The sequence below is a fragment of the Salmo salar genome, unplaced genomic scaffold (assembly GCF_905237065.1).
Source record: "Salmo salar unplaced genomic scaffold, Ssal_v3.1, whole genome shotgun sequence".
In the NCBI taxonomy this organism is placed as follows: Eukaryota; Metazoa; Chordata; class Actinopteri; order Salmoniformes; family Salmonidae; genus Salmo; species Salmo salar.
The window spans coordinates 561388-580889 of record NW_025548549.1 but is presented as its reverse complement, the minus strand read 5'-3'; the positions used below and the strand labels follow the sequence as shown (position 1 = coordinate 580889).

The following is a 19502-nucleotide window of genomic DNA, read 5'->3' as shown; positions in this document are numbered from 1 at the left end:
CTGTGATGTGTTGTCATTCTAAATGTCCTGAACAAAGGAAAATAGCTCTGTGTGTTGTACAATAGCCTATCCATCAAGGAACAGTTCTCTACACATTATGAGCTAAGTATCTCTGTGTCCAAACAGACTAACGAGACCCTACAGTAAATCAAGCAGACAATAACACATTATAAACATCAATTTGTTAGGGATGTTGGATCCAACATGGAGCACGTCATAACTGTCTTTACCAGAGTAATGAATGAAGAAGCACTTTGGTTGTTGTTGCATGTTGTGGCTTCTGTCATGTGACTGTCATTCAGAAAATGATTTCCTGGATCAGCTGATGATAGTTGAACATGTGACTGTAACTAAACAGCTACAGTATTAAGTATTATGTGTAATTATTGAAGAACCACATTAATGACAGTATCCATTTGGGTGTTGTCAATAAAGTTAAGGTGACTCTCGGTTAGAACCATTGGATTTAGCAAACTCTGAAATGATTTAGGATTTCTGTTCCCATGAAAACTGTTTTTCCAGCGTAACATAAGGAGACACTAAATGTTACGTAGTTAGAGAGCATTTCAGAGATCTGAATACAAAAAACTGTCCTAACAGGACAATAACCCAAACCACAAGGCCAAATCTACACTGGAGGAGCTTACCAAGATGACATTGAATGTTCCTGAGTGGCCTAGTTACAGTTTGGACTTAAATAGTCTTGAAAGTCTATGGCAAGACTTGAAAATGGCTTTCTAGCAATGATCAACAACCAACTTGACAGAACAGGAAGGATTTTAAAAAGAATAATGAATATTCACATGAATATCAGTCTCCTATTGGATGACATCACGACTTCCCATCAAGCCAACTCCTTGGAGGCCTTACTATGACATCACTCACTCCTTCTAGTTTGCAGTTGTTAAAAAAACACTATTTTGCTCAAAACATTTATTTGTTTCCCATTAGTGTGTTTATACTTTACTGTATTTATATCACTTTTCAACAGGAAAAGTTAAAAAATCCCTGGAGGACGTCATGAACAATTCATACAGTACAAAAACATATTTGAGTGTAGAATGCCCTTTTAAAAATCACACATTAGTTCAACAACTGCAGAGTTTGTGTCCCTGTTTTATAAGATAGTACTCACTGTATTTACTGGTGTTAACCAGAACAATGTCCCTGTTTTATTAGATAGTACTCACTGTATTTACTGGTGTTAACCAGATCAATGTGCCTGTTTTATTAGATAGTACTCACTGTATTTACTGTTGTTAATCAGATCAATGTCCCTGTTTTATTAGATAGTACTCACTGTATTTACTGGTGTTAATCAGATCAATGTCCCTGTTTTATTAGATAGTACTCACTGTATTTACTGGTGTTAATCAGATCAATGTCCCTGTTTTATAAGATAGTACTCACTGTATTTACTGGTGTTAATCAGATCAATGTCCCTGTTTTATTAGATAGTACTCACTGTATTTACTGGTGTTAATCAGATCAATGTCCCTGTTTTATTAGATAGTACTCACTGTATTTACTGGTGTTAATCAGATCAATGTCCCTGTTTTATTAGATAGTACTCACTGTATTTACTGGTGTTAATCAGTTCTCCAGTCTTCTCTTCTTCGTCCTCCTCTAATGTGACAGTAATCTCCCCCTCTTCATCCTTCATTCCAAAAACGTCTTCATCTTCTTTCACTTCATCCTCCACTCCAAAGACTGCATCTTCCTCCTCTTCTTTAACTGTAACGTCTTTCTCTTCTTCTTTCACTGTAACAGCCTCACCCTCTACTTGTTTTTGTATTGCAACAGCCTCCTCTTCCTCCTCCTCTTTCACCAGAGCTTCTTTCTCCGTCCAGCAGACCTCTTCTTTAACAGGAGAGTAGCTTAGTGAACTCATGGTCGGAGATAATAGCTAGTTAGCATTAGCGACTAGACTAGTGCTAACTTAACCAGCCAGCTAGTTGACTTACAACGTAAATATTAAATTAAATGGGGTAGCTAGTTGTTTCCACATAAGTATGTTTAAAGCAAAGTGGTAAATAAACCACGAAATTGTCTAAAGAACTTGAATGTTGCGACTTTGTTGGCTAGCGAGCTACCGAGGTGGCTGCAGTTGTTGAAGAAGCGTTCCGTCCACTAGATTATACGTCACACTAGAAACATCGCCTGAAAGACACATATCGCCATCTGCTGTCTGGAGGGAGGAAACGCAGTTGAGGGAAAACTATTTTTATTCTTGATTGAATTATAATATTATAAAGCAGTTTAGGGAAACGTTTTTTTTCTCTCCATTAAATATGAATATTATATCAACAAGTACAAAGAGCAACAAGTGTTTGATTAGTTCAGATTTTGTATGAGAATTTAAAACAAACTCTACATCTACTCCACATCTGTATTTCTGATTCAGTCAAATAACTAGATATGAAAATAAGCACCTAGTTATTGGTACCCTTGATAATGATGAGCAAAAATTACTGTATGAAATAAATAAATTAACTTTACCCACTACCAGGATATTTTAGCCCAAAACCTGGTTACCTCTCTGCTAGGAGGCTGAAACTTGGCCATAAGTGGATGTTCCAGCAAGACACATCAACATCCACAAAGAAATGGTTAATTGGGCACAAAATCAACATTTTCAATGGCCATCTCAGTCTTCGGACTTGAACTCCATTGAAAACCTGTGGTTTGAATTGAACAGGGCAGTCCATAAGACAGACTAAATAAATCAAAGACCTGGAGAGATTCTGTATGGAGGAATGGTCTAAGATACCACCCAATGTGTTCTCTAATCTCATAAAACATTTCAGTGTCGTTATCCTCCCAAGGGGAGGGTGCTGGAGTATTGAAAACATGGGTGGCAATAATTCAGACCCCAACCTTTTGAGAATTACATTTTAAACTAAATCTCTTTCTCTGAGCAATTGTATTAGTATAAAATAATATAATTTCCTTTTTTTGTGTTGGTGTAACAATACATCATGTAGATGTATATAATGAACAGACTAGGTCTATACTGCTCCTACATGGTGTAACAATACATCATGTAGATGTATATAATGAACAGACTAGGTCTATACTGCTCCTACATGGTGTAACAATACATCATGTAGATGTATATAATGAACAGACTAGGTCTATACTGCTCCTACATGGTGTAACAATACATCATGTAGATGTATATAATGAACAGACTAGGTCTATACTGCTCCTACATGGTGTAACAATACATCATGTTGAAGTATATAATGAACAGACTAGGTTCTATCCTATTCTACTGTATCTGTATTCTACTGTATTACTCATCTCATATGTATATACTGTATTCTATCATATTCTACTGTATCTGTCTATGTATTACTCATCTCATATGTATATACTGTATTCTATACTATTCTACTGTATCTGTCTATGTATTACTCATCTCATATGTATATACTGTATTCTATCATATTCTACTGTATCTGTCTATGTATTACTCATCTCATATGTATATACTGTATTCTATACTATTCTACTGTATTTTAGTCTATGCCACTCTGACATTGCTCGTCCAAATATTTATATATTCTTAATTCCATTCCTTTACTTTAGATGTGTGTATTTGTTGTGAAGTTGTTACATATTATTGCACTGTTGTCCTTGAGTGGTCCAGCCAGAGCCCGGACTTGAACCCGATCAAACATCTCTGGAGAGACCTGAAAATAGTTGTGCAGCGATGCTCCCCATCCAACCTGACATAGCTTGAGAGGATCTGCAGAGAAGAATGGGAGAAACTACCCAAATACAGGTGTGCCAAGCTTCTAGTGTCATACCCAAGAAGACTCAAGGCTGTAATCGCTGCCAAAGGTGTTTCAACAAAGTACTGAGTTAAGGGTCTGAACACTTATGTAAATGTAGGATTGGGCCGTTGTCATCAAACTTCCGTGATTAGTAAGAATTAGGGTACATTTATAGGACTATTGTTTTTATGATTCATACATACTTTCCTAACCCTAAAATGTACCTAAATAATCTACAAGATCAGAGTATTTTTAAATCTACCAGTTGGTGTTGAAACAGAGACGAATGATGACTTTCTTGAATTGATCCCTAGTTTCTGACTCCGTGTATTCTATTGAGTCCGTCAAAAAATTAGAATGAAAAGGTATTTAAAGGCACAACATTCTAATTAAAGGTATTACCGTATTTAAAAGAATGGCTTAAGATGAAATGGACTCTAAACCCTATTGAATGAAAACTCCATGACAAAATCTGTTGGCCAACAACTGTGAGGGTTTTCAGCCAGGTATCAACACATGCAGAGTGTGAGTAAGCAAGACATACATTCCTAAATGGGGATCGGCCCCAGTCTCCTGGTAAAACACCAGAACCCTCCCCCTACAGCATTTATGTTCATTTTGAGAAAGTAGCACTACAGTCTCCGGGTAAAAAACTACTTTTGGGTAAAAAGACGCGACACCTGTCTATGAATTTGAGAGGTTACATTGATGCTCCAGATACTCAACTAGTCTAAAGCAGACCAGTTTTATTGCTTCTTTAATCATAACAACAGTTTTCAGCTGTGCTGACATAATTGCAAAAGGGTTTTCTAATGATCAATTAGCCTTTTAAAATGATAAACTTGGATTAACTAACACAACGTGCCATAGGAACACAGGAGTGATGGTGGCTGATAATGGGCCTCTGTACGCCTATGTAGATATTCCATTAATAATCATCTGTTTCCAGCTACAATAGTCATTTACAACATTAACAATGTCTACACTGTATTTCAGATCAATTTGATGTTATTTTAATGGACAAAAAATGGCTTTCTTTTAAAAACAAGGTTATTTCTAAGTGACCCCAAACTGTTGAACGGTAGTGTACATCTACATCCTCCCATGTTGCTGAACCACTGATCAATAACTCCCTATTACAGGAAAAACACTATTTCCATTGGTTGTTAGTACTGTACTGACCTCTCGTCCTCTGTCTCTCTCGTACTCTGCCTTGTGTATTTATCTTCAAAATATTCTTATAGTCCCGACATAGAACCAAATAGACTTCCCAAAAATAATATGGCATTTACTTTATTTCACATTTATTTAATCAGATATGTCAATTGAGAACCAATACGCATTTACAATGACAATCTGAATGAAGAAATACTAATATCAATCTATTTAATAATTAACATGTTTGAAATATCCCAATGATATAGTGAACAACATTTAGGGTTTACACTTGCATTCAATCAATCTTAAGTTCATAATCAAAACATTTTTTTTTTACTCTTTTAATCCGATTTTCGACATGATCATGTCTTGAGCTGGGAAAAACATGTAGACCTATTTTTCAGTATGATTTCATTCATACAATATGATTTAATGTAGAATGAACAAAAACACAATTTCTCAATCAAAAACATAAGTCAGAACACAGCCTCTCTATTCTCTCGTGTGATTTCAGGTCCTCTGACTGGGAAAATGTATTTTCACAATGAGAGCAGTGGTATGTCTTCTCCTCCTGTGTATTAGTATGTTGGAAAGGCTTTTCTCCTGTGTGTGTTCTCTCATGCTTTTTCAAGCTCCCTAACCGGGTAAAACTCTTTTCACATCGGGAACATTTGTAAGGCTTTTCTCCTGAGTGTATTCTCTCATGCGCTTTCAGGCTCCCTCGATGGGTAAAACTATTTTCACTATTGGAACAGTGGTAAGGCTTTTCTCCTGTGTGTATTCTCTCATGCTCCTTCAGGCTCGCATACCACCTAAAATTCCTTCCACAGTGGGAACAGTGATAAGGCTTCTCTCCAGTGTGTCCCCTCTCATGTGGTTTCAGGCTCCCTAACTGAGTAAAACTCTTTACACCGTGGGAACAGTGGTACGGCTTCTCTCCAGAGTGTCTTCTCATATGTATTTTCAGGTTCCCTAACCCAGTAAATATCTTTCCACACTGAGAGCAGTGGTAGGTCTTCCTATCTTCTGTGTGTATTTCTTCATGTTGTTTCAGGTACCGTAACTGGGTAAACCTCTTTCCACACTGGGAACATTGGAAACTCTTTTCTCTTGTGTGTGTCCTCTCATGCTCTTTTAGGTTCCCTAACTTGGTAAAACTCTTTCCACAGTGGGAGCATTCGTAAGGGTTTTCTCCTGTATGCGTTCTCTCATGTACTTTCAGGTTCCTTAACCACTTAAAACTCTTTCCACACTGGGAACAGTGGTGTTGTCTCGCTGGTTTGGGCGTCTCTGGGTCTGGTTCCCCTGAAGGAGTCTCCCTGCTGTCAGAGTGAGAGTCTGGTCCCTCTCCTACCAAAGACAGAGTATTTAGTTAAATATTAAACAGAGAACTGAATTAAACCTCCATAAAATAAAACTGTCTTCCTGTGAGGCTAGATTCCTCAAAAACCTGAAGTCAGTTTTCAGAACATTACATAATTTAATAAAAACTTGGTGGCCGCCCTAATAATAATAATAATGTAGAACATAAAATCTAATCTTTCTCTCATGTTTATAGGCTGAGCAGAGCTCTACAATAGGGAAAGGGGGATACCTAGTCAACTGAATGGATTCAACTGAAATGTGTGTCCCGTATTTAACCCAACCCCTCTGAATCAGAGAGGTGTGGGGGGCTGCCTTAATAGACAGCCACGTCATCGGCAGCCAGGGAACAGTGGGTTAACTTCCTTGCTCAGGGGCAGAATGACAGCGTTTTTACCTTGTCAGCTCAGGGATTTGATCCAGCAACCTTTCGGTTACTGGCTCCTACCTGCCAGGCTACATAATGTCGTATTTTAGGCTGAGCAGAGCTCTATAATAATAGATAATGTCAAGTTTATAGGCTGAGCAGAGCTCTATAATAATAGATAATGTCATGTTTATAGGCTGAGCAGAGCTGTATAATAATAGATAATGTCAAGTTTATAGGCTGAGCAGAGCTCTATAATAATAAATAATGTCATGTTTATAGGCTGATCAGAGCTCTATAATAATAGATAATGTCATGTTTACAGGCTGAGCACAGCTCTATAATAATAGATAATGTCATGTTTACAGGCTGAGCAGAGCTCTATAATAATAGATAATGTCATGTTTATAGGCTGAGCAGAGCTCTATAATAATAGATCATGTTTATAGGCTGAGCAGAGCTCTATAATAATAGATCATGTTTATAGGCTGAGCACAGCGCTATAATAATAGATAATGTCATGTTTATAGGCTGAACAGAGCTCTATAATAATAGATAATGTTTATAGGCTGATCAGAGCTCTATAATAATAGATAATGTCATGTTTATAGGCTGAACAGAGCTCTATAATAATAGATAATGTCATGTTTATAGGCTGAGCAGAGCTCTATAATAATAGATAATGTCATGTTTATAGGCTGAACAGAGCTCTATAATAATAGATAATGTCATGTTTATAGGCTGATCAGAGCTCTATAATAATAGATAATGTCATGTCTTCAGGCTGATCAGAGCTCTATAATAATAGATAATGTCATGTTTATAGGCTGAGCAGAGCTCTATAATAATAGATAATGTCATGTTTACAGGCTGATCAGAGCTCTATAATAATAGATAATGTCATGTTTCCAGGCTGATCAGAGCTCTATAATAATAGATAATGTCATGTTTCCAGGCTGATCAGAGCTCTATAATAATAGATAATGTCATGTTTACAGGCTGATCAGAGCTCTATAATAATAGATAATGTCATGTTTACAGGCTGAGCAGAGCTCTATAATAATAGATAATGTCATGTTTATAGGCTGAACAGAGCTCTATAATAATAGATAATGTCATGTTTATAGGCTGAACAGAGCTCTATAATAATAGATCATGTCATGTTTATAGGCTGAACAGAGCTCTATAATAATAGATAATGTCATGTTTATAGGCTGATTAGAGCTCTATAATAATAGATCATGTTTATAGGCTGAGCAGAACTCTATAATAATAGATAATGTCATGTGTATAGGCTGATCAGAGCTCTATAATAATAGATAATGTCATGTTTATAGGCTGAACAGAGCTCTATAATAATAGATAATGTCATGTTTATAGGCTGATCAGAGCTCTATAATAATAGATAATGTCATGTTATAGGCTGATCAGAGCTCTATAATAATAGATAATGTCATGTTATAGGCTGAACAGAGCTCTTTAATAATAGATAATGTCATGTTATAGGCTGATCAGAGCTCTATAATAATAGATAATGTCATGTTATAGGCTGATCAGAGCTCTATAATAATAGATAATGTCATGTTATAGGCTGATCAGAGCTCTATAATAATAGATCATGTTATAGGCTGAACAGAGCTCTATAATAATAGATAATGTCATGTTTATAGGCTGAACAGAGCTCTATAATAATAGATCATGTTTATAGGCTGATCAGAGCTCTATAATAATAGATAATGTCATGTTTATAGGCTGATCAGAGCTCTTTAATAATAGATAATGTCATGTTATAGGCTGATCAGAGCTCTATAATAATAGATAATGTCATGTTTACAGGCTGATCAGAGCTCTATAATAATAGATAATGTCATGTTTATAGGCTGATCAGAGCTCTAGAATAATAGATAATGTCATGTTATAGGCTGATCAGAGCTCTATAATAATAGATAATGTCATGTTTATAGGCTGATCAGAGCTCTATAATAATAGATAATGTCATGTTATAGGCTGATCAGAGCTCTATAATAATAGATAATGTCATGTTATAGGCTGATCAGAGCTCTATAATAATAGATAATGTCATGTTTATAGGCTGAACAGAGCTCTATAATAATAGATAATGTCATGTTATAGGCTGAACAGAGCTCTATAATAATAGATAATGTCATGTTTATAGGCTGAACAGAGCTCTATAATAATAGATAATGTCATGTTTATAGGCTGAACAGAGCTCTATAATAATAGATAATGTCATGTTATAGGCTGATCAGAGCTCTATAATAATAGATAATGTCATGTTTATAGGCTGAGCAGAGCTCTATAATAATAGATAATGTCATGTTTATAGGCTGAACAGAGCTCTATAATAATAGATAATGTCATGTTTATAGGCTGAACAGAGCTCTATAATAATAGATAATGTCATGTTTATAGGCTGATCAGAGCTCTATAATAATAGATAATGTCATGTTTATAGGCTGAACAGAGCTCTATAATAATAGATAATGTCATGTTATAGGCTGATCAGAGCTCTATAATAATAGATCATGTTATAGGCTGATCAGAGCTCTATAATAATAGATAATGTCATGTTATAGGCTGAACAGAGCTCTATAATAATAGATAATGTCATGTTATAGGCTGATCAGAGCTCTATAATAATAGATAATGTCATGTTATAGGCTGATCAGAGCTCTATAATAATAGATCATGTTATAGGCTGAGCAGAGCTCTATAATAATAGATAATGTCATGTTATAGGCTGAACAGAGCTCTATAATAATAGATAATGTCATGTTTATAGGCTGATCAGAGCTCTATAATAATAGATAATGTCATGTTATAGGCTGAACAGAGCTCTATAATAATAGATAATGTCATGTTATAGGCTGATCAGAGCTCTATAATAATAGATAATGTCATGTTATAGGCTGAACAGAGCTCTATAATAATAGATAATGTCATGTTATAGGCTGATCAGAGCTCTATAATAATAGATAATGTCATGTTATAGGCTGATCAGAGCTCTTTAATAATAGATAATGTCATGTTATAGGCTGATCAGAGCTCTATAATAATAGATCATGTCATGTTATAGGCTGAGCAGAGCTCTATAATAATAGATAATGTCATGTTTATAGGCTGATCAGAGCTCTATAATAATAGATAATGTCATGTTATAGGCTGATCAGAGCTCTATAATAATAGATAATGTCATGTTATAGGCTGAGCAGAGCTCTATAATAATAGATAATGTCATGTTATAGGCTGATCAGAGCTCTATAATAATAGATAATGTCATGTTATAGGCTGAACAGAGCTCTATAATAATAGATAATGTCATGTTTATAGGCTGATCAGAGCTCTATAATAATAGATAATGTCATGTTTATAGGCTGAACAGAGCTCTATAATAATAGATCATGTTTATAGGCTGATCAGAGCTCTATAATAATAGATAATGTCATGTTTATAGGCTGATCAGAGCTCTATAATAATAGATAATGTCATGTTATAGGCTGATCAGAGCTCTATAATAATAGATCATGTTTATAGGCTGAGCAGAGCTCTATAATAATAGATAATGTCATGTTATAGGCTGATCAGAGCTCTATAATAATAGATAATGTCATGTTTATAGGCTGAGCAGAGCTCTATAATAATAGATAATGTCATGTTTATAGGCTGATCAGAGCTCTATAATAATAGATAATGTTTATAGGCTGATCAGAGCTCTATAATAATAGATAATGTCATGTTTATAGGCTGATCAGAGCTCTATAATAATAGATAATGTCATGTTATAGGCTGATCAGAGCTCTATAATAATAGATAATGTCATGTTATAGGCTGTATTTGATCCAATGTAAATAACATTTTGTTGGTGTCCCACTTCATCTCTAAAGTAATAATTACCATACTTTCTAAATGATAATTCTTTAGTTCAGCCTTTCCTTGAAATGGCTATTTTATTTGATGTTTTTTTGTAGACTTACAAACGTTTGCTAATATGTTCAGTCACCCCAAAACGCTTGTCCTTTTGCTAATATGTTCAGTCTCCCCATAACACATGTCCATTTCATGTCAATAATGCATCTTATTTTATGTATTTCTCCAACATTATTTAGAAATCTGCTTTTTGTTGGTATACACACTCCACACAAGGCCTACAATAGACACACATCAAAAAGTTTCATTTATAACTTGTTTGCCATTCTGTGAGACAATTAAGTTGTGATTTTGTGGTGGGAGGGACTCTGATGGTATACACATGTTACAGTTAAGCAATAAGACCAGAGGAAGTGTGGTATATGGCCAATATAGCATGGGTAAAGACTGTCCTTATGCACGACGCAACACAGAGTACCTGGATACAGCCCTTAGCCGTGGTATATTGGCCATCTATCACTGAGGTGTCTTATTGCTATTATAAACTGGTTACCAACGTAATCAGAACAGTAAAAATACATGTTGTCATACCCATGGTATACGGCCTGATATACCACGGCTGTCAGCCAATCAGCATTCAGGGATTTAAAATGTAGCTTCAACATTATATTATAACATAAATTCCTATAGTACAGAACAACATTTTCAAGTATAGAATTTCAGTAGCATGCTGCTTTAAAACAACACATTCGTTCAAACCCTTTGCAGTTAGAGCCCGTTTTTAAGACAGTACTTACTGGTGGTAATCAGATCTCCTGACTCCTCTGTCAATATGACAGTTCTCTCTCCCTGTTTCCCCTCCTTCACTTCAAAAACTACATCCTCCTCTTTCACCTCTTCCTCTTCTTTTACTGTAACATCCTCCTCCTCTTTCACTCTGAACGCATCTTCTTCTTTCACTGAAACGTCTTTCTCTTCTTCTTTCACTGTAACAGCTTCACCCTCTACTTCTTGTTTTACTGTGACATCCTCCTCTTCCTTCTCCTCTTTCACGACAATGTTCAGCCCCAGAGCTTCTTTCTCCGTCCAGCAGACCTCCTCTTCTTTAACAGGAGGGGAGTAGTTTAGGGAGCTCATGTTCGGGGATGTTAGCTAGCTAGCTAGTTAGCATGAGCGACTAGTTTAGTGCTAGGCTAATTTATCAAGCCAGCTAGTTGACTAACAATGTACCTATAACATTTAAATGGGGGAAATTAACTAGATGTCAGAAGTATATTTAAAAAACAGAGGCAAATATGCACAGAAACAGTCTAAATGTTTCGGCTGTTGGCTACCGAGGTGGCTGACTAGATGTTGTTGAAGAAGTGTTCCGTCCACTAGATTATACGTCACGCTGCAGCATCGCCTGAAAGACGCACATCGCCGTCTGCTGACTGGAGGGAAACGCAGTTGTTGTTGCACACAAATGTATTTTTCATTCCTTTCATTAAATAATAATATTATATTGAGACGTTCAAAAGAGCAGTGCATATTTTGAGTGAGAATTTAAAACATACTGTCCTTCACATCTGTATTTAAGGCAGTTTCATATTCATTCATTTAAAGAAACCCACTGGTCACACTGGTTGAATTATCTGTCAAAATAGGAACTCTGCAGCCTAGTTGAACAGTGATCTATGTTCTATTAATGCTGCTGGGAGCAAACTGGAGAGTAGCTAGAGGAAAACAAACCTAACTGCATGTCCAGGCCCTGGTATATCACCAGACTGTACAAACCTAACGGCATCCCCAGTCCCTGGTATATCATCAGACTGTACAAACCTAACTACATCCCCAGTCCCTGGTATATCATCAGACTGTACAAACCTAACTACATCCCCAGTCCCTGGTATATCACCAGACTGTACAAACCTAACGGCATCCCCAGTCCCTGGTATATCACCAGACTGTACAAACCTAACTACATCCCCAGTCCCTGGTATATCATCAGACTGCATACAAACCTAACTACATCCCCAGTCCCTGGTATATCACCAGACTGTACAAACCTAACTACATCCCCAGTCCCTGGTATATCACCAGACTGTACAAACCTAACTGCATCCCCAGTCCCTGGTATATCACCAGACTGTACAAACCTAACTGCATCCCAGTCCCTGGTATATCACCAGACTGTACAAACCTAAGTGCATCCCCAGTCCCTGGTATATCACCAGACTGTACAAACCTAACTACATCCCCAGTCCCTGGTATATCACCAGACTGTACAAACCTAACTGCATCCCCAGTCCCTGGTATATCATCAGACTGTACAAACCTAACTGCATCCCCAGGCCCTGGTATATCACCAGACTGTACAAACCTAACTACATCCCCAGGCCCTGGTATATCACCAGACTGCATACAAACCTAACTGCATCCCCAGTCCCTGGTATATCACCAGACTGTACAAACCTAACTGCATCCCCAGACCCTGGTATATCACCAGACTGTACAAACTTAACTACATCCCCAGTCCCTGGTATATCATCAGACTGCATACAAACCTAACTGCATCCCCAGTCCCTGGTATATCATCAGACTGCATACAAACCTAACTGCATCCCCAGTCCCTGGTATATCATCAGACTGCATACAAACCTAACTGCATCCCCAGTCCCTGGTATATCACCAGACTGTACAAACCTAACTGCATCCCCAGTCCCTGGTATATCATCAGACTGTACAAACCTAACTACATCCCCAGGCCATGGTATATCACCAGACTGCATACAAACCTAACTGCATCCCCAGTCCCTGGTATATCATCAGACTGCATACAAACCTAACTGCATCCCCAGTCCCTGGTATATCATCAGACTGTACAAACCTAACTACATCCCCAGTCCCTGGTATATCATCAGACTGCATACAAACCTAACTGCATCCCCAGTCCCTGGTATATCATCAGACTGTATACAAACCTAACTGCATCCCCAGTCCCTGGTATATCACCAGACTGCATACAAACCTAACTACATCCCCAGTCCCTGGTATATCATCAGACTGCATACAAACCTAACTACATCCCCAGTCCCTGGTATATCACCAGACTGTACAAACCTAACTACATCCCCAGTCCCTGGTATATCATCAGACTGTATACAAACCTAACTGCATCCCCAGTCCCTGGTATATCATCAGACTGTATACAAACCTAACTGCATCCCCAGTCCCTGGTATATCACCAGACTGCATACAAACCTAACTGTATCCCCAGTCCCTGGTATATCATCAGACTGCATACAAACCTAACTGTATCCCCAGTCCCTGGTATATCATCAGACTGCATACAAACCTAACTGTATCCCCAGTCCCTGGTATATCACCAGACTGCATACAAACCTAACTGTATCCCCAGTCCCTGGTATATCATCAGACTGCATACAAACCTAACTGTATCCCCAGTCCCTGGTATATCACCAGACTGTATACAAACCTAACTGCATCCCCAGTCCCTGGTATATCATCAGACTGTATACAAACCTAACTGCATCCCCAGTCCCTGGTATATCACCAGACTGCATACAAACCTAACTACATCCCCAGTCCCTGGTATATCATCAGACTGCATACAAACCTAACTACATCCCCAGTCCCTGGTATATCACCAGACTGCATACAAACCTAACTACATCCCCAGTCCCTGGTATATCACCAGACTGCATACAAACCTAACTACATCCCCAGTCCCTGGTATATCATCAGACTGCATACAAACCTAACTACATCCCCAGTCCCTGGTATATCACCAGACTGTACAAACCTAACTGCATCCCCAGTCCCTGGTATATCATCAGACTGTACAAACCTAACTACATCCCCAGTCCCTGGTATATCACCAGACTGTACAAACCTAACTACATCCCCAGTCCCTGGTATATCACCAGACTGCTGTGACCCTCCCACTCTGTCTGCTGAATTCTCTCTCTTTGTTTTCCTTAATAGGATGTCGGTGGGCGGAGCCGGGAGGGTCGTCAGTGAAATGGGACACACCTGGGCTGGGGGGGGCGCTGGAAGATGGCGGCGAGTGTAGACGAGATTTCAGCTTGCTCCGAGTAACCTTAACTTTTATCCCTCTCAAACTTAAATGTAACGGAACTTGGCTTATAGTAAACACAATAGAGAACAACACTTAGTTGACCGATAATTTGATTCATAACTTCGAGAAATGGAAGGAAAAAATGTGCGAAAGAGCAAAGGGAGGAGAAGGCAGTTGCTAGCTGAGCACTCATACGTTGGAGAAAAACCGCCACCTGACTCCTCAGGAGAAGAAATGGAGGATTCTGGACATTCGGTTGATTCTGAAAATGCAGTCAATAGTCCTGCACCCAAAAAGACACATAAAGAATTATCTTTGCGCGAATTACAGGTCAACATAATCGATGCTGTCTCTGCAAAGAGAAACGAAAGAGCCGATGGTCTGGAGAAAATGATACGCGAAAACACATCAAAAATAGTTGACCTCGAGACCTCTGCATTCTGACTGTACACCAGAGAAGACACACAGGAGAGAAACCTTATATATGTGGTCAATGTGGGAAGAGTTTTGGTAAATCTGGAGAACTGACTTTACACCAGAGAACACACACTGGAGAGAAACCTTTTAGCTGTGATCAATGTGGGAAGAGTTTTACTACATCTGATCATCTGACAGTACACCAGAGAATACACACAGGAGAGAAATCTTATAGCTGTGATCAATGTGGGAAGAGTTTCACTACATCAAGCATTCTGACTGTACACCAGAGAAGACACACAGGAGAGAAATCTTATAGCTGTGGTCAATGTGGGAAGAGTTTTGGTCAATCTGGACATCTGACAGTGCACCAGAGAACACACACAGGAGAGAAACCTTATAGCTGTGGTAAATGTGGAAAGAGTTTTGGTCAATCTGGAGATCTGACTCAACACAAGAGAACACACACAGGAGAGAAACCTTATAGCTGTGGTCAATGTGACAAGAGATACTCTGATAAAAGATCTCTGATCAAACATCAGAAAATACATGGAGTTGTTTCATGATATCAATGAAATAATGTCACAATGTAGAATGTTTAAACATTGTAGTAGGAGTATTTTAATGATGTCACAATGTAGAATGTTTTAACATTGTAGAAGGAGTATTTTAATGATGTCACAATGTAGAATGTTTTAACATTGTAGAAGGAGTATTTTAATGATGTCACAATGTAGAACCCTAAACGTTTGTCCCCTGTTCTATTGATTTCAACATGATATGGATATTAGCCTCAGGGGGAAAATCCAGGCTCTGAATTGAAAGAGTACTATTTATGTGATTTAACAAAAAGTACTAACAAAAAAGAGTTGTGTTACACTTACCACGTTGGTGACCCACTTGAATCAAAATGCATCACTTCAAAATGTAGCTAGCTGTTTTCTACAAGTTGTCCTCTAACCAGGGATGTACACATTATTCCCAGATTCCGTGTGGTTTTTGAGCTGTTAGTTTTAACAGGATGTGCAACCTCATCTCCCTCCTCTCGGCACAATTGATTTTAGCATGATATTGATTAGTTATGACAAATAAGTGTTACTTATTTTAGGGACCCCCTACATTTAAATGCATCACTCCAAAATGTAGCTGACTGTCTTCTGCAGGTTGTCCTCTAACCAGTGAGGTAAAATATGTCTCCATTTCCATGTGTTTTTTAGTTGTGTTAGTTTCAACAGCACGTACAACCTGATTTCCCCCCTAATCGATATCAGTGATTTATTGCTACTTGTCAAAACAACAGCGTTTTTTGTGCTTGTGCAGTTTATAAGCTGCTTGTTTCAAAAAATACAAGTAATATGATTATTGTGGCAGATGTTTGTGTATATTGCACATGTTATGTTTAGGTTTTCAATTTATCCCAAACTGTTTCTGCATATTGGTTATTGATTTGGACACGTTAAAACTGTTTTAACGTGTCTTAATCAATTGAGGATATCCCAAGTGTGGTCTCCCTGAGATCCCAAGTTAGAGGGATCCCTCGTGCACCATTTACCCAGGTCATCAGGAGCGGTCACCAAGTCAAGATTCACATCCCCAAATTTGGTGGTTAATTTCTTTAAAATCAATTGAGGAGACAAACTTATCACACAAGTCAGAGTTATTCTTAAACTAAATCTTTATTCACTTAATAATGGAGCAGGGCAATACAACGTACACATACAAAATTAATCAAACGAGTGCTCTACGATAATGATGGCTGGTCAACAACTCCCCCCAGATGATTCGTTGAGAGCCACAATACAAAAGTACAAAAGGTATTTTACAGCCAAGATACACCCCTTTCAACCTACATGACTGGGACCTAAAAAGACACCCACCATGAGACCCACTAAATCTGCCCAAGAAGAGGCAAACAAAAGAAAATCCCACACCAAACTTAAAGACAGGAAGTAAACCAAAAAGGTGGAGCAACTAAAGGTGTTGACTCTCCACATGTATCAAGACAACTGGAGCACTGGGCCAGACACTCTTAAATAGAACCTGGACCAGCTCAGGTGAAACACCTTCCCACTAACGAGATGGACAAGCCAGCACAGGTGTAACACATACTGACTAACGAGGTGACACCAATCAGTGCGTCCTACGTGCTAACGAGCTAGACGTGCTAACGGAACTAGACGTGCTAACGGAGCTAGACGTGCTAACGGAGCTAGACGTGCTAACGAGCTAGACGGGCTAACGAGCTAGACGGGCTGACGAGCTAGACGTGCTGACGGGCTAGACGGGCTAACGAGCTAGACGGGCTAACGAGTTAGACATGCTAAAGTCCAACCTCAAAACATAAATGGAAAAACCAAAGCCTGTAACACCTTCCCCCTTAAGACAACAAATATATCCTATATTTCTTTTGGAAAAGTTTGCTCACCACCAACAGAAAACAACTTCCATTTCACATTATAATCAACTAAAATGATTCCCTTCTACAATATAAACATGGTGTCTACTGGCTGTCAACAATTAAAAACAAGAAAAAAAATGTCTAAATAATATACAGTATCTTTTCTCCTTCATCTTTCGTTCTATACAATCCTTCCTTAGCTTCTAGAACTCTCGTCCTCTTGGAACGAGCCCAAACAAAACTCATCTCCAATAGGACACAGACATGTCTGATTTCAAGAGGAAACTCCTGCAATATCCATAGTAACTTTCCACCTCACTACAGAGCTTCTCTCTCTATTCAGGGTTCACTAGATAGGCATGTTGTTGGAACGGGGCCCAGTCCCCAATGTCATGTTCTAGTACATTTGGTTTGGCACATCTGGGAATGAACCCTGATATTCTAAAAGCAGGGCAACAATGTCAATATAATTGTACAAAACAATTGTCAGTTGGTTACATTAATAATAATCATTACTAAATGTTCCATGAAATGTAAATGTGAAATATTTGGTTGCATGTCTTATTTTCAAAGTCTTTTCAATTACATGTTGCTAGGTGGGATATCCCCAATGTCAAAACACAGTTTTAACGTGTCCTAATCAATAACCAATATGCAAAAACAGTTTGTGATAAATTGAAAACCTAAACATAAAATGTGCTATATACACAAACATCTGCCACAATAATCATATTACTTGTATTTTTTTTAAACAAGCACCTTGTTTTGACAAGTAGCAATAAATCACTGATATCCATTAGGGGGGAAATCAGGTTGTACGTGCTGTTGAAACTAACACAACTAAAAAAAACACATGGAAATGGGAGATATATTTTACCTCACTGGTTAGAGGACAACCTGCAGAAGACAGTCAGCTACATTTTGGAGTGATACATTTCAATTTAGGGGTCGCTAAACAAAGGAACACAACATTTATTTGTCATAACTCATCGATATCATGTTGAAATCAATTGTGCGAGAGGAGGGAGATGAGGTTGCAAGTCCTGTTAAAACTAACAGCTCAAAAACCACACGGAATCTGGGAATAATGTGTATATCCCTGGTTAGAGGACAATTTGTAGAAAACAGCTAGCTACATTTTGATTCAAGTGGGTCACCAACGTGGTAAGTGGAACACAACTCTTTTTTGTTAGTCACTTTTGTTAAATCTCATAAATAGTAACTCTTCCATTTCAGAGCCTGGATTTTCCCCCTGAGGCTAATATCCATATCATGCTGAAATCAATAGAACAGGGGACAAACGTTTAGGGTTCTACATTGTGACATCATTAAAATACTCCTACTACAATGTTTAAACATTCTACATTGTGACATTAATTCATTGATATCATGAAACAACTCCTTCATGTATGTATTTTCTGATATTTGATCAGAAGTCTTTTATCAGATTATCTCTGGTCACAGCTATAACATTTCTCTCCTGTGTGTGTTCTCTTGTGTACTGTAAGACCGCTAGATGAAACAAAACTCTTCCCACATTGATTACAGCTATAAGGTTTCTCTCCTGTGTGTGTTCGTCGGTGTATTGTCAGATAGCTAGATTGACTAAAACTCTTCCCACATTGACCACAGCTATAAGGTTTCTCTCCTGTGTGAATTCTCTTGTGTTGAGTCAGATGGCAAGATTGACCAAAACTCTTCCCACATTGACCACAGCTATAAGATTTCTCTCCTGTGTGTGTTCTCTGATGAATTTTAATGCCTGATGAGGAAGTAAATCTCTTCCCACAGTCAGAGCAGCAGTGAGTTCTCTTCCCTGTGGGTCTCTGCAGGTGTTTCTTGAGGTGTTCTGATGTGGAGAGACTCTTCTCTGCCTCTTCAGCATCATGATGTTGTTGAGGCTCCCCAGAGGATCCACAATAGTAAAGTTTCTCTCCTGTGTGAACAACAAAGTCAGACAGATGATTAAAGGCCCACAACAGCGGTAATCCACTGTAAAAGGTGATGCCAACAGCGGCGCCATGATGTTGGACAACAATTGATGTCTGTAAT

General features: G+C 38.1%; 1 protein-coding gene across 1 annotated transcript; it reads right to left on the bottom strand.

Annotated features, from left to right (window-relative positions):
* Positions 1 to 5222: 5222 nt before the first annotated feature.
* On the bottom strand, positions 5223 to 12043 carry LOC123733129 (zinc finger protein 391-like). Its single transcript, XM_045712504.1, has 2 exons — positions 11352 to 12043; positions 5223 to 6287 (listed from the first exon to the last, which is right to left on the bottom strand). The coding sequence occupies exons 1-2, from the start codon at positions 11689 to 11691 to the stop codon at positions 5401 to 5403; spliced, it is 1227 nt and encodes a 408-aa protein (XP_045568460.1). The 5' UTR covers positions 11692 to 12043; the 3' UTR covers positions 5223 to 5400.
* Between the last annotated feature and the right edge of the window lie 7459 nt (positions 12044 to 19502).